This window comes from Astyanax mexicanus, chromosome 14 (genome assembly GCF_023375975.1).
Source record: "Astyanax mexicanus isolate ESR-SI-001 chromosome 14, AstMex3_surface, whole genome shotgun sequence".
NCBI classification, from domain to species: domain Eukaryota; kingdom Metazoa; phylum Chordata; class Actinopteri; order Characiformes; family Acestrorhamphidae; genus Astyanax; species Astyanax mexicanus.
Window position 1 is genome coordinate 23,439,232 of NC_064421.1, and position 17,240 is coordinate 23,456,471.

General features: G+C 39.3%; 1 protein-coding gene across 1 annotated transcript in view; it reads right to left on the bottom strand.

The window, feature by feature from the left end:
• Positions 1 to 1,532: 1,532 nt before the first annotated feature.
• The window catches only part of ccdc88c (coiled-coil domain containing 88C), an 88,606-nt gene continuing 72,898 nt past the window's right edge, over positions 1,533 to 17,240 (bottom strand). The window contains exons 26-30 of the mRNA XM_007252545.4: positions 11,421 to 11,627; positions 7,840 to 7,914; positions 7,635 to 7,703; positions 6,220 to 6,467; positions 1,533 to 4,347 (exon numbers count right to left, since the gene is read on the bottom strand). Of these exons, the coding sequence (XP_007252607.3) occupies positions 3,505 to 4,347; positions 6,220 to 6,467; positions 7,635 to 7,703; positions 7,840 to 7,914; positions 11,421 to 11,627 (1,442 nt within the window). The 3' untranslated portion in view covers positions 1,533 to 3,504. The remainder of the gene's footprint in view (positions 4,348 to 6,219; positions 6,468 to 7,634; positions 7,704 to 7,839; positions 7,915 to 11,420; positions 11,628 to 17,240) is intronic.

The following is a 17,240-nucleotide window of genomic DNA, read 5'->3' on the forward strand; positions in this document are numbered from 1 at the left end:
AAAACAAACAAAACAAAAAAATATATATATATTGTGAAAAATAATAATAAAAAAAATATATATAGAGTGCTTTCAAGGAAGAACAAGTAATTAGTTAACAACTTACAGCTAGTCTATAGCTATTGAAATAAACTGGGCTTTTGAAATGGATGCAAAAAAATACATTTAGCAAACCCTTTGTTTTGTTGGAACAGACAGCAGTGAAGAGAAGAATTAGAGGTCTGACAGGTAAAGTGCTTTATTAATATTATTGCAAAGATGAGAAAATAAACGTTTAACGTTAAACGATTGTTGTTATCTGAAATATGGACTTCACCCTTATCAGTTCTGGCCCGCAAAAACCTTGCATCTCCATTTATGCTGCTTTTCATTGTTTAAACAAGGTTCTCAACAAGCTCTTCTTTAAACGCTGTCAGAGCTACAAGAGTGCATTAGACACAGACAAACTTTCAGTTTGATCTTGATAAAATCTCATTTCCCCTAGTTAACCCTCTCCTACAACAAAACAGACACAGGACGGTTACATATTCATGTGCTCATTAGAACAAAAAAAAAAATCTTAAAAGTTTAAAAATGCATGTAAATAATTACAAAGAAAAAAGCTTGTTCAGTCTGAGTAAATCAATTCTCAGCTTAAATGGCTATTTAAATGTAGATTAAAGTGTTCGATTGGCAAAACTGTATAATTGTATTAGTTGTCATTCACTTAATTGTATTGATCACCACAATATTCACAATAATAAATTGTAATTAAAATCATGATTCAATTTATTTTAATAGGCTGGTATTTCTCTGTATTTATGGCAGGGAGACAGTTATTGTGCAGTGTTATGCCTCACGGACTAGAGCCTTTTATACTGTATTATAATGTCATGGCATTTATTCTTTTCTGTATACATTGGTTTTTTGTATTAGAATCCGTTAATTTGAGAAATGCCCAAATGAGCAACTTGTCATCTGCCAGTGTGAATGCAGGGTTAGCTATGCCAGCACAGACAGTGGCCTGTAATATAATCTAGGAAACACGTAAAGGTATATTGATTGTTGTTTTTCCGCAGTGAGTAGCATACTCGCGCAGCATTAACACAGCAATTAAGATATAATCATACCCGATATATAGCCCATGTCTCTACTGTGGAATGAGTTGGACTGAAATTCAGCTGCTCTATACCTGCTTTCATTAGTGCAGGGATAGAACTGCGCCAGCCCATGCCCGTATCTTTAGGATTTCTTACATTTTCTGTTGACACCAAACAAACTGCATTCACAAATCAATCATTATCCATTTATCAACTTTCTAAACTCAAAAAACAATCCAAACAATGTGCTAGACCATGCCAAGAGTCTCAGTCACTGTCGTCTGATGTTTCAGTCAGTCGCTCACTCTTTCCTAATGCCGTCATGACTGCTTTTAAAAAATTTAGGTATTGACCAGACACTCTTCTACAGATGGACTTACAGCTGTAGGTGGATGCAGCATCAGATGTCTGTGCTGCTCATAAAAGTCGGTGTGAAAGAACAAATCCAGGCAGTAAATTTGGAAAGTTTTTATTACAAAGAGTTCAGTTTTTGGACAACAGCTTCTTCTATACAAAATGACAAACACTAGAACCAATCACAGCCATCACACGTCTTATTGGGCGACTAATCAAAACATCACACGTCAACAATCAAGTCTTTGTGTAGTAGTGTTTGAAAATTGCGCATGTTATTGTTGGGTATACGTTGTGTAACTGGGTAGCCATGTTTGAGTGAAGCCCCCATTACAATAAGTGCACTCTCACGGGTCTGCTGAGGAAGACGTAAAGAACTCAGTGAACTTACTAATAACCTCACCTTAACTAACTGCTTTGGTGGACGTGACCATTCCTTAAAGCCCTGATAAACAAGTACACCAGAGGGCTTTTTCCTCGTCACATGAAAGGTCAGACTAATTAAGCTAATTGCATGATGTCTAGGCACGGAAGAAATTCCTCCATCTCTTTTCCACTGGAGCCTTCACATTATGGCAATGTTAATGAGGAAGAGCACCACTGCTAAAAAAGGACTAATGGACTAATGTTTTGTTAAACATATCAGGGGAACCACTTGGGGAAAATCTGCATAAATTAATTATACAGTGCCGTGAATGAACAGTCACCACTGTGGACACTCCAAAACCACAAAACAATTTAATATTTGAGGGGGTGTCACATTCTGACACATTTTCTGTGTGTCTTTATTTGGGAGGTAATAAATAAACCAGTACTTCTGAACATTGGAACAATTTTACAGTGTTACTGGTACAATAGATACCAACTCATTTGCAATAAAAATAAAACCAGATGAGAAAATAGGCTGGTACTTGATCTTGTCAAGCTGTGGAGATTATGTCCAGTGTTAAGACTCCAGTTTAGACCTTAGTTTAAACTCTGTTTCTCCTGCTGGCATAGTGCTCAATCAACATATTTACATATATATATAAAAAGAACCCACAGTGTTGAAAAGTTAAATGCCTGATGACACACCATGTCTAACTATAAATGCCATTGAGAGCATAAAATGGAGTAAAACTAAACAAAAACAAAGAGTTTACTGCTTCGTATCAACATTCATCACTTCAACAGTTAGGTCCTGCTCTCTTAAATCTTCATCTCATCTCTCTTTTTGTTCCCCTCCATCTCTCTCTCTCCATCATCATGAGTCTTCTCTTCCATTTGCATACCCCAGAGCCAATAGCACGGTCGCTCAGCAAATAGGTGGTAACCCGTGGCAGCGGAAAGGAGCTTGAGCACTAGGTTTGTCAGCAGGGAGCGAAAGCGAGTAGCCATTTCCAGTAACCAATCCCACCGTGGCTGCCTGAATGATGGACTCACGCTGTCCCCTCCGCCTCCTAAAGATGGATACTGTAATTACTCTGTGATTATCCAGGGAGCGGTCCCTCACGCAAAAGCCCAATGTTTGATTTGCGCATTCAGAATAGAAACCGAGCTGGCAGGCCCTGCCTGTCCACAGAGAGCTGCAGGAAATCAATGGTGTTCGATAGGGGAGGAGATGAGAGGAGAGGGGAAAAAAACAAAAAAATACATTCTTAAGCCGTGTCCATTCCCAAACACATTCCTTCACCAAGCTGTGTACGAGTCCTGAACACAGGACTGGATGGGTTTGCAGAGACTGGCCAAGCATGTTCTGCTTTGTTGCTTCAGTAAGTTTCACGGGTGCTTGTGGGGGCTTTTAAATGTATTTGCTTTGCAGTTCTATCAGGCAAAAGTCAACAACCATCACTGACCCCAAATACACTTTGGGCAGAGCTGGCTGCAGTGTTGTAGTGCTAGTCCCTGCTCCTCAAAGCTCAGATCAAGGACATGTAAACCAGAGGGCTTTTCCTGACCACATGAAAGGTCAGATTAATTGATCTAATTGTATCATGATGTCCGGGCACATAAAGGAGGATTTCCTCCATCCCTTCCCCACCTGAGCCTCTACATCAAAGCCAAAAGCCATGCTAACGAGGAGTGCCTGGGCTTACACGCAGCCGTACTCATACCACACAGTCTGCGGGTCATTATTGGGGTCTGGGGAGGCTGGAGTGCTTATCGGCCGCTCCTCTGCAACACAGTCCGACTTCTTAAGAGAGCTGGGCTCAGCCTGCCTGGGCTCTCGATGCTCTTCCACCTCCTCCAGCCTGAGGGCGGAGACGGCCCGCACTGGGGTGACCATAGCCACCTCCCCACGGTGATGTTGGTGGGTTGAGCGGCCCTGCGATGTCCCAGAGCGATTCGCTGTTGCTCCTGTTCGCCCTACACTGTTTCCGTAGCCCCAGTCAGCTTGTGGGGAGGCAGACAGGAGGGGCTCATCTTTTGGCTGAGCCAGGGAAAGGCGCCGGGGATCCACAGACAGGTGAGTAGGATCCCCACTCAGGGGCCTAGCCGATTGTGGCCTGTCCCGGGGCCGCCTCAACAAACCTTCGGCCTGACCAGGTGATCCCCCCTCAGCTCGGTAGCTGTCTGGACCGTTTGAGTTGAGAAGGTCAGCTGAAGCCAGGCTAAAGGTGCGGCTCAAGCTGCTGCTGCTTAAACCGGCCCCTCCACGAGATCCTGAGTGCTGCAGGGACGAGGGGCGGCTCCCAGTTCCACGATTAGGGAGCGTCTGAGACTGAGAAGAGGGGGTAGAAGCTTCCAAGGGGCGAATGCTGGGCTTGACACTTTGTCCTGGTTTGGAGGCTCGCCCATCTGCGCCAGAGGAGCTTGTTTTGACCGTGGGGACCACATAGCTGGTAGGGGTTTTGGCTCCATCCCTGAGAGGCGCTGGCCGACTCGCTCTGGTGAAATAATCAGTCATCAGGTCTTCCCGACTGTCTGTCTGCACCTAGAGGGAGAAGAAAAGACATATATTAAAACTCTCATTTTCACTTTTCCTATAGGTAAATATGGTACCTGGTACTTGGAACTGGGTTTCTCTTACTTGTGTGAGGACAACAACATGACATGTATTCCTCCTTACAGAGCACTAACCAGACTGAACAGACACTCAAAATTCTACAAACCAAAAATCTGGAACGCAATCCCTTCAACAGTCTCCATATTTACTGTGTTGTCACTTTTAAGATGGTAGTCAGTGTTATCTTGCCAGATGCTTATCAGGTACACAGGTACAAAAAAGTGAGTAGAGCCGAGCAGTGTAAATATCATACAGTAGAAAAGCACAATTTTTCTGAAATATAGAAAAGGGGAAGAGAGAGATGGAACAAAGGAGAAGGTAAAAGCCAGAGCGAGACATGTGCAGAGCTATGTGGTGAGAGATGGTGCCAGATGATAAGAATGTAATACACTCAATGCTGCTGGCTGCCACGGTGATGCCTGAGCATATGCCTGTGTGTTGCAAACATTTTTTCAGCACTAAATGACATTAGCTTAATGGGCCTCAATTACAAAAACGTCAATGCACTTTAAGCCTGAGCCACGCAGAGCAGCTCAAAACAAACATCAAATATCAGATTAAATCAATCTGAAAGGCCATAAAAAGGTAGCCACTATTGATTTTCAGTCAACTTCAAAAGTTTCTCACGAGTTCCTGTTGCTATGCTGCAACTGCTCTGTAATGCTGCAGCCACAACCAGTGTATTTTTAAATCTGACAACTGAAGTAATTTTTTTTTATAGTAGGGTGTGAGAAATACGCTGCATAACATGCACGATTCCGAAACACAAAACAATATGTATAGCACTTATTCTTTCTTTTCCACTCTTATTATAGTAGATAGGCAGCACTGGGCAGTGTTAATGCAGAGATAACAAGCTGCTGCTGAGACGTCATTATTTATGGCAGAAACATCTTAAGCCCTAGGCCATCTAATGAGCCTTAACTGTGTAAATGAAATGCCATCTTGAAGACACCATAAAGTGCAGACGTTTCATTCTACAGGTAACGAAGTCCTGGCAACAACAGCTGCGCTTAGCAACTGATGCTAGCCTAAGATTGTCAAGCTGAGGGTGGAAAATACCCAAATATATTCTCCAAAAAAAAGGGTACAATTGGTCCACAGGGACAATATCCTCTAGGATGCGTCACTGCAGTTTTATTTATGTCAAAACAGGGAGACATTCTCTTGTTAGCCCATTTCCACATATTTAACTGTTTTTACATTTTTTTTATTTCTAACCAAAATCATATTAGTGTAAAATTAACATTTCTAAAACGTTTATATTGTCACTGCACCACACACCAATGTAAAATAACAATTTACACTTGCATACCAAAAGTCATTGAACAGGGATTAATATTGTGTTCTATGACTGGCCATGTCCAATAAATAGTAAACAATACTGCACTGACATGCAGGGGATATGGATGTGGGGCACCCATCTGCCACCCTATTACCTTTTTTCAGATTAGATTATTCTTTTAAGTACAATTTGGCTCTACTTGTCTGTACAGATTTCTTTCTTAATTTCATATCTGTTGATATGATTGTCCACACTATTATTTTAAAGTGATCAGATTAGACTTGTGTGATGACATCACAAACCTCTCCGCATGTGTTGCAGCAGTGATAATGTAGGTGTCAGTAACTACTGACTATAGCCATGCTTTCAGAGCATTCAGACTGGGTCGCATGCATGCATACATACATACAAATAAAAATGCAAATCACATTTAAATCCACTCCCAAATCTGTCAAAATCAAGATTATTAAAATCTAGACTGGATCACTTCATTTATCATGTGTCTGTTTTCTTACAGTGGGGGGTGAGAGGACATTGCTTTCTTGCAGGAACTCCTTCAGGGTCACCATCTCACTGCCAGGTGAAGCAGGGCGGATGCGAGAGGGGCGCAGGGTGGAGCGCTGAGTGGGTGGAGTTTCACAGGGCAGGGTGGAGCTCCGAGGCAGCAGAGAGGACTGACTGAGGCGGGATCCTTCATGACTGAGCCCAACCACATCATCACTGGAGAGGCTGGTTGAACGGCCCTGTAGACGCTCCAGAGAGCCTACAGCACAGACACACAGGCACATAGATGCAGTTTAAAAAAAAAAAAAAGCAGATATTAGTTTAGATTTTGATAATACACTTTCATTCTAATTTGCAGTCTGTGAAGGGAATGTAGCAGAACATTCTCTACACTCGCAAATGAAACATGATTCTGGAAGGCTTGGTGAGTTTAGTGTGTATGTGTGGTGCTTTCAGTACCCTATTTGCCTATATTGTAAGCAGGTATATTCGCCAGCTTCAGCTACATAGAGATGACTAGATAAAGTTGACAGATGTTCCCCATCCACCATTCACGCTGGACTCTCTCCAAAAAATATTTTATCATGGTCAGTTTGTTATGACTAATGTGATTCATTCAGACTCATCTGAGGTGTCTCATATGGCAGGCATAACTTTAGCGCTAGTCTGAATAATGGGATGATGTTGAGGGCCAAACTTGTAAAATTATTTAATCTGTGTAAAGAAAAATGAAATAATTCCAAATTTAATATTATTTTTAATGTGTTAACACCTTACCATTGAGAGCAATAATAAATAATAATATTAATAATAAAGCAAATTAATATATATATATATAAATTCTTGTATTTTATATTCTTGTATTTTTAAACAATAGCAGAAATGACAAGAAAGCCAATATTGCTGCTAGAGAGAAAACGCCCCGTAAATTGAACATAATTTTTTTTTTTTTTTAAATGCTCATCCTCCCATTACAAATTAGGCCTGTCATAACAGTTTTTGATTGTCCCAGAAATTATTGTGATAAACAATATTATTATGATGAAACTGTTACGTCACTGATATAATAATAATAATGATATAAAGATTGCATAATAATGCTGTAACATGCTTTAAAGTGCAGTAATTTTAGTAACAGTAAAATGATTAAGACGATTCAAACATAATGGGCAATATTGGTAAGCTAAAATGATTGCAGTCATGTACACCTATCAAGCATAACTGTATGACCCCCTCTACCTCTACTTGTTTCTACACCCATGTCAGCATAACTGCAGTGCTGAGAATGATCCACCCCGAATAATAGCTGATCTGCAGTGGTACTGACCATTGAAGATCAGGGTGAAAGGTTTTGCCAATCTGGCTGGAGAGTACTTGTTTGGCGTTGCATGTACAAGTGGGGCTGTTACAGTGGAAGCTCACGCACCTTTGGAGTTGACTGGAGAGCTGCTGCTGGAGGTGTTGCGGCTGAAATCAGCAGACCCGGGCCTGTGACCTGCAGCAAAGGACAGGAGCAGAGACAGAAATGGACAGGGGGGTTCACAATTGTTTGTCCAGCCAGCTGAGTAAATTAATGCCAGAGAAAGGCAGCAGTGAGGCTCAACACCTATTGATCTGTACTGGGCTCCTACCTGCGTTTCCATGACCACCAGACCCAAAGCCAGCATCGAGGGAGTGCAGGCGCAGGTCCTCCTCTGAGATTAATCCTGCAGAACACAGGGAAGTGAGAGTTAAGAGACTGCGGCTCTATGGTGTGTGTATACGTGGGCGTATGGTTTTTGTGAGACATTTCTTAATAAGAAGTCCTCTCAGAAATGGTGAGAAGTGATGGAGTAGAATTTCGAGTGAATACAGAGAGTGAGAGATAGAGAAGTCTGATGATTCATACAAATTTTAGCAACACTTCTAACATCATAACACAGGCATACGAAAGCAGTCTAGTTTCTGTTCTTCTCCATCTGTCACACATTTCCTTTTTTTTTTTTTACATTCTTCTGAATCTAACTGTATACAGGGTTTCCCTGTTCTCAGCACACCTGACCAAACTAATCAACTTTGTGAACTTTAGTCTTTACTAGGAGGAATACGATGTGATCATAAATACTAAATGCAGTATTGCTGTTGGATATACAGATATCGATGTGTTGAAACTAGTTTAAGCTCTTTTCCAGGCTAAAAAGGAATTTGTTGTTGGTGTTCACTGTGAACCATCAGCCTCATTCTGCCTCACTCTACATCCAGCCTAGTTATGTCACATGATCACAGTCTGCACCATTAAGAGCTGCCACTATTGCTGCACTTTTGTAATACTTTTTGAGTTCATTCACAATATAATTGCATATTTTTTGTGTTTATGGGAGACACAAGAACATGCATGGCAGCGAGCTTTCAGAACCATAGTTATGGACCACTGCTTTATAGTGTCTGGCAGAATTGTTTCTATGATAAAACATTGTGTCTGCTACCCAGATTAAAGAGTCCTTTTTTATGAGCCTGCATCTATTATAAACAGATGTGATTCTGAAAACAGCTAATCATGTGTGTTTTTTTGGTTCTATAACAGCATAACATGCTTGTTTACCAGTGACTGCCAGTTGCAAGGTAATTTGCAAATGGTTGCTCACAAATCATATTTATTGATCTCACAATATAAGTGGCGTAATATGATTGGTGGTAATGTACCCAAACAAGTTTATTACAGCACTTTTCTATGTTGTCAGCATATAGCATGTAAAAACTAGGCATATTTAGCATTCGACTAATAAAAAAATAAAAATAAATAACAGCTTAAACTGTACTCTGTTTCAAAAATCATAGCATAAAAACTAGCCTTCATGGCTTTTGCCATGTCTCATGGAGAATAAATTTCTGTTCCTTGTCTGTTCACATGGACAGTTCTACCCAGACACCACTAGTTGTGATAAATACCACCCACTGCAATGTCCACTGTGGGTGGTAATGCCTCCTAGGATGTGTTCCCAATACACTAGTGATACTTTGGTTCTTGCATAGCTTAAGAAATGGAATGCCACATCTGACACTTACTATTAAGCCTTGCTTGAAATCCAATAATTCCTGTCACCTTGCCACCTGAGTGTGCTGGCCAATGTTCAGCCTCACTCACAAGATACTACCTCAGGTCTGCACCTTTTAAAGTTGTCCCTGGAGATAACATTCATGATCAATTGACATAATACCGCTATCTCATGACTTGTGAACTTGCTTGTGGATGTGATGTTGCCACCATATTAACAAATATATGTGTTCCCATCAAAAGGGAAGGGAGTTAAGGTTTCAAACAAAACAAAAACAGTAAAACAACAGTGCACTGCAGCCTAAAGCTACGGCTGTCTTCCTGTATGTGTTTGGGTAAAGAACAATCAAGCGTAGTTCAGTGAAAGTCTTCACTGAAGGCTCTCTGTAAGACGACTCTCCTCAAAGACAGTGGGATCAAAGTTAAATTGCATTTAATGTTCTGGCAGCTGCGTGTGCATGCAAAGTAAAATAAACACCATAATGACAAGCTAAACTAATAAATCTTCAGCTTGTGAACACAAAATCCGCTGAGAGACAACTTTATTTACAGCCACTAATGTCTCTGATAGCAGAGTTTACTGATTATTGCTTATTGGCTTTTATAAAGCTTAAAGACACTGACATTTACTGCAGGTGGAGTTTGGGTTGATAAATGATGTGAAAAATAGCATTTCTCATTTGCCTTTCGTGCACAGCCCTCTTTAAGTAATGCCACAGCATCTCAACAGAGTTAAAGAAGAAATCCAGTACATCATTTTTATCCGATGCACCCAACAGGCTTACAATGCTAGTGATAGGGGCATAGCGCCACCCATGCAAAGAAATGAATATTTTTAAACTAATAATGAACTCAACAAGCTCCACACTTTACTGGTAGAATTCTGAGGGCCCCCTGACATTTGAAACAAAGCACTGAGAACTTTGAAAGTGCACAGGTAGTTCTCCAGGTGTCACAATAGGAGAACTTTAGTCACAATAGGTCGACTGATGAGCCCGATCAAATATCTAGGATTGAGAAACAGATTGCAAAATTCATGTGGAAATGCATGACTATTACAGATATTTGTAGCAACATTTTTTTAATTAAAACATTTCCACCCACTTAAGGTACTGTGTATACTGTGTTTGTTTTTTTAATAAACTTCCTGTATTCTCAGTGCCTTGTTTTAAAATGTCAGGGCTCTCTGAATTCTTCCAGTGATTCCTGGAGCTACTTTGGGCTTGTTAATGGTATAACAAAAAAAAAGTTGTGAAACAGCTTTATATTCACTGTTTCTACAATGATCACAAGGTCACGATGCTCCCTCCTCTATGCTTCACAGTTGAGATGAGACATATGTGTTGTGCATTTGCTCAAAAAAGCTTCACTTATGTTTCTGCTCCTCTGACCACCAAAATGAACAGCAGAGGTTTCAATGTTTTTTTCCAATTGTGAGCAAAAGACTACGTCATTTGTAGAGTCTTCTGCAAGTCTATTGCCCTCACCCGTGAGAACTTTCTCACCTCTTTCAAAATTTCCTGTTGTACTTTTAGACTGATTGTTATAGACCACCCACTCTTAGGATGAGTAGCAACGGGTCTTTAGCAATGCTTCTGTAGACTGCAACATATCTTTGTGGTCTTCTGAAAGTTGTGAATTCACTCTAATCTTTCATAAGAACAACAGATAGTTGTCAAGTAGGTTTTGGGTGCATTTTTTCCTGAGCAAAGCAACTGTTAATACTCTTTAAATCGCATTGCTTAATTAAAAAAATATTTTGCCAATTCTCTGTTTAAAAATTACCTAACACAGAGGTTAATTTACGTTTTCTAGCCTGCACTGTGGTGCTCAATATACAACTCTGGAAAAAATAAGTAACTACCATTTGATTTTTTGGATTTTACCAAATTGAAAACCTCTGGAATATAATCAAAAGGAAGATGGATGATCACAAGCCATGCTTGAATTTTTACACCAGGAGTGGCATAAAGTTACCCAAAAGCAGTGAGAATATGCATGCATGAAATATTTTATCAAAAAACAGGTTATTCCACGAAATATTGATTCTGAACTCTCAAAAGCTAACATTTTGGCATTCAGCATGTTGTTATTTTAGACTTTGGTAGAGATTCTGTCTCTTTAACTGCAAAGCATCTCAGAAGAACCGTGAATCTCAGATGACTACCCCCGAATTACCTTTAGGCCTGCGTCCTGGTCGTGAGCTTGGGGGTGTGAAGCCTGGAGCATTGTGGGAATTATGGTTCAGCGGGGTTGAACAGGAGGCTCCTGGTTCAATGGCTCTCCTCCTAAAGGCCAGATCCTCATATCCATTCACACTCTCACTGCTGCCCCCTGCTGGTCGGTACAGCTCTCTGCCTCTGGAGATGCTGCTGTCACTTGGTCCTGAGGAGGCAGAGAACGAAGAAAAGGCAGAGTTAGGAGCTGTGTGGAATTTTACAGAGCGGAATATGACACGGCGACAAAACTGCAACACAAACACGGCTGCTGTGCTGAGCTCCAGGGGACGTGCTGAACAGCTGTGTGAGGGGAGCATGTTAGGGCAAATGCTTGTGTGTTAGTACAAAAGACATAGAAGCAAACAGAACAAAAGACATCACTGCAGTGTATCAGCAATGTATATGATGATAATGCACACTTTAAAATGCACTTACCGGTCTACATTAAAGTAAATATCAAACTGATAGGCAACAGGTTCGAGACTGAAGCAATTTGAAATTACTATGGCAAAAACTGGTGGCACATTAACCACCAGTACATGCTAGCAGGAAACAGAGGACTCAAGATAGACATAGTAGATACTCATGATGACAAAGTTACGTGAAGGAAGTGCTGCGGGTATTTTGCTGCTATGATGAATGTTGAGATTTCTTTTTTAGGTGAGGGTGTAAGGCTTGATGAGATGGTCATGGAATTGTTTTTAGTAACACATTAGTCTATTTACATGTTTATGTAGCTATTTATAAGAATGATTTAGAATGTCTCAGCTATCTATCTATCTCTTTCCATCTATATATTACATATACTATACATACACTCCCTACTAGGACCTTGATTTATTTTATTGTTTTATTTAATATTAAAGATACAGCTCTGGAAAAAATAAATAAGCGACCACTTAAAAAATATATATATATTTTATTTTACCAAATTTTGAACTGCTTATATTTTTGCACCAGTAGCGGCATAAATCTATCCAAAAGCAGTGTGTAAGACTGGAGGAGGAGAACATGCCAAGATGCATGAAAACTGATAAAAAACAGGGTTATTCTATCAAATATTAGTTTATGAACTCTTAAAACTTTATAATTATTAACTTGTTTTCTTTGCATTACTTGAAGTCTGAAAGCTCTGCATCTATATATATTTTCTGCAAAATAAATGCTCTAAATGATAATATTTTTATTTGGAATTTGAAAGAAATGTTGTCTGTAGTTTTTAGAATAAAATAACATGTTCATTTTACTCAAACATATACCTATAAATAGCACAATCAAAGATACTGATTCAGAAACTGAAGTGGTCTCAATTTTTTTCCAGGGCTGTATAATACAAATTTAAAAAATGTATCATGTATCAAACAATTTTTTATTGTTAACTAAGTGAACTTTGAATGATCAAATATCTAAATTCTGTTGATATTATTTGCACCCCTGCAGGGCAGGTATAATTTATTATTAGAGAACAACATATTTGAGTAGCCTAGGATCTCATGAAAATAATCTCTGGCATGTGTGAGCATCTTCAATAAATGTTTTGTAATTTTTAGGTGAATAACGGTGCCTCTATAAAAATTGGCCTAGTGTTCTAAGAAAGCTATACCCTTAATCTCCACGACCTGCTAATGACTAATGGGGTTTGGCCTTTGTTGTAAAGCATGATATCTTTTGTAGATTTAGCAAAAGCTGTTTATAAATACTCAATTGTATGAATGTTTCATGAAGAAACTGTGCAGGCAGTATTTAAATAATGTGTTAATTACAAACTATTATAAACTTAGCTGATGCTCAAGATCTTACACTTAAGTTTATTTCACTTAGTGGTCTGCAGAAATCAGTTTCCTGAGGTAAAAGGAACATTGAGTCACACCTCTGGCAGGATGTGCAGGTGGGTGTGTTTTTTTTCCCCAAAGTTGTGCCAAGACAATTTATCCATTTAAAAAAAAAATCATCACACTCTCTGTCTAGCTGGGTGACATCTGTTATTTCCCCAGCCACACACCGCTCTATCTCTCTAGCACACCGCTTGGCAGTGAAGTGGACAGCACAGGTGTAGCCAAGGCAGAAATCAATCTCATTTTTTGTCTAATTTGTAACTTTACCATCCTGCAAACTTGCTGTCCCTCAAGGAAGATTAATGTCCTGTCTAATTCAGCTGCACCAGGCCTGTCAAACATTGGTAAATCATGGCATCCCACTTAAACAATCCTACTGTTATGCAATCAATCCTGAAGAGCTTTTAAAAGTCTGCATATTCAGAGCTCTGATATAATGCTACTGATATCTGGCTTTTCCATGTGTAAACAACCAGAATATGCAGCAACATGCAGGTTAAATGGATGTTGTATTAACTGTATGTGTTACTGTATGTGCTAAAAATTGTACACAGACTTACACAGTTAGTGAAAAACTGGTCATAAAGCTACAAACAGACAAATATTGAAAGTAAAATTCCAAGCAGTGAATTTAAGTATGTAAGTGTATGAGTGCTTAATCAATACGTCAATCTGATGCATTGACAGGCTGCAAGAAGGGAATGCATGCAGAGGAGGACATGGCAGATATATTGGTTAATCAATTTTATTGGCAAACACTGATGACTTGAGAAACTGCTAGTATGGAAGACCAATGGACGCTAACAACGAACTGTCTGACTGCAGCATTCTTAAGACTTAAACTCATGACCTTTCAGTGGCAGTTTATTATTTTCACCCCATTTACTCCAAAATTCAGCTGAGCCAATAAAACCAATCCACTTGTTAGGAATCCCCCCAAATCACAAAGATTTGAACATTTGGGGGGTGAGGAACAGAATCACTGGTAAGCCAGTGCAGTCTGAGGAAAGTGCGTCTCCACAGCTCTGATACATCAGCTACTGTAACAGATGCCTGTGCTGACCAACATCACAATGAGAGTGGTGTAAAGAGGAAATTTCATCAACCAACCCCTAAAAAAAAAAAAAAAAAAAGGAAGGGAAAAAAATAAGTATGTCCAATTGTGTTCTCCCTCTCGGGCTCAGACTGCTGATGGCAAAGCAGCATAACCAAGGATTCAAGTTTGTGATTCTCAAGCCATAATATCAGCCACCCGGACGCCCATAAGTTTGAAATCTTGAAAGGTTATGCCACTGGGAAGCACAAATTGCTCCATGATTTGAGGCAAAATGTCTAAAAACTAGCATTTGCATTAAAGCAGCATTATGTGAGAATTAGGCTCCCTCTATAGTTGAGTTGGGATGGAAAATTTGTTTTGCTTTGAGCCACCACTAAAAGATGCTGTTGTCTGGCTAAAAGAAAGAAACAGAACAGACACTGAAGCTGAATGAAGAATGTGCACTCTTAAAGGTTATGAGAGTAATACTAGATTTTAAGATTTTACACAAACACGACTCAGATTGCAGAGTGTTAGATACCGTGCAGTTACTGTAGAAGCGTACTGAGCCATGAGTAACAATAGTAACTAATAGTAAGTACTCTCCATATCAGATTCATTAAAACATTACTACAAATAATTCAAATGACCAATTTACTATATAATGCTGCTTTAAAGGAACTTGTTTTTATCAAAATAATTCACATACATACACATATTATTAAAACCAATCTAGTCCACAAATTGTATAACTTGGCTAGTACATCCCCAAGAGGCGAACGACAAACTTTGTGCCCACTCCTCAGCTCATTATCTCCCATCGCCTATTTTGTAGCCCCCTAATTAAGGCCACCACCACAATCTGTTCTTATTGATCAACACCTAATGCACATAAGGTCCACTGTACAAGATCTCTTAGTGAAATCACATGAAAAAAGCACACAGTGTACAGAATCCCTCAATCCCTCACACAGTTCTCCCTATAATCCAAGGCAGCCTGTGATTAACTTATCCCCCATGCACCCGTCTCACTCCACACACTCAATTAGATTTCTATTGACTGCTCTCCTTAACCAGAGCCTGCAGGCTCCAGTCACTGCTGTCACACAGGACCCCATTCATCTTATTCATCCCTGCTTAGCATCGATACCTGCATACATACACACAAACACACACTACGCTGGTTCACGTAACTTTCAGCAAGCTTTATTTTTTTTATTTTATTTATTTACACTTTTTGTATTTTTTAAGGGCATTCAAATATTTTGGTCACCACCTCCTATCTTATTCCCAACTCGTCAAAGCTCATGCTTATGTTCACCCTTGTGAAAAGGAAGTATACTTAGGAGCATTAAAAGTATGTTCAAATTAGGTAAAGAATACTAAAAGTGCATTTTCAATTTAATATGCTTTAAAATATAAGTTGCGTTGATAGTAAATATATACTCTGGCATTAAATACTGCTTTAAGAGCCCTTAAGTGTAGTTTTTCAAGTAGCATTAAGTTGTATACAATATGTAGTACATTTACATTATACTTCAAGTGTATTAAAAAAGTTTTTTTGAAAAAACATACTTACATCTACTCAAGTTTGCATTGTAAGTTGTACAAAAAAAACACTCAAAAGCACAATGTAATGTTTTTATGTTGTGTTTAAATATAGCTTATTTACAACTGAAATATACTTACGTTGTTGTAGGCCGTTACTAAATAGTACGTTCAGTATGTATTCAGGTACATATTTTAATTTTAAAAAGTATGTACTTTTCCATGTTTAGTATAATTAAAAAATGTACTTAACATGGAAAATACCCTTTTTTCAGAAGGGCATGTTTATCTGCTCCAGAGTGTCCTATTCTTTTGGCAACACTTCTCTACAAAGATCAGACAAGCTGTTCGTGTGCACTTACAAGTTTCTTTGTGCATCAAAATGCTTCACATCAAACCATTTGAGAATTAATTTTTTTGTATGTAAAGTAGTAAAAGAAGAAGGCCCTGTGTTCGGGGCTTGTGAATATTTATGTGCTACTTAACATGGAGAACACTTGGCAGTGGTCCATTTCCTCTCGTTTTTTTTTTATGAAGTTGTTTTGGGTCTCATCCAAACACGGTTACTGAATTAACTAGACTAAAAAACTTAAAAGTGCAGGGGACAAAACGACCAGCAAGACAGAAACCTGGTCGATGTACTTTAGTGCATTTACAGGAATCCAGGTTAGTCACAGTCATGATTTTAAGATGGTTTGTATGCACCTGCTTTATAAAAAATGCACAAGGACATTTCTGATCTGAAAATGGATTAAAACAGACACACACACATAAGCAGTGGCACACACACACAGACAACAGGAATGGAGCAACAGCAAAGCCAGACGCATTTAGAGCTCCACTTCAACATACTGCTACTTACGGCAAAGATCTACTCAGAATCCACAAGCCTGGCATCAGGGTCCCTCACAAGATCACTCATGGAGAACTCAGCCTGTGTGTTTGTGTACATGATGTGTAAAAGTGTGTGCGTAATTTTATTGTTTCCCTAGTGTGTGGACTGAGTTACTGTTTCTAAGTAGTGTACTGTGAAAGTTCGTCCAGTTGTAAAATCAGAACTATGTTCTTTGGTGTTCTTCTTTGGTGTTCGTCTATTAGTGCGTACGTTTACGAAACTACAGACTACATTTGACACAATAAAAAAAATCTATAATAATAAATAACTTTAAAAACTTAATAAAAGAAAAAAACCTAACAGAAGAAACTGCAGTGATGACTAAAAATGAGTTTATTGTGATTATGATGAAAGTGGTGATGAAGATGATGATGGGCGATAATGGAGGGGTTAGAATTGGCCAATTTGAAGAAGTGAGTCGCAGGGGGAGCTGGGAATGATCATGTCTGTTGAGGCCCAGAAGCG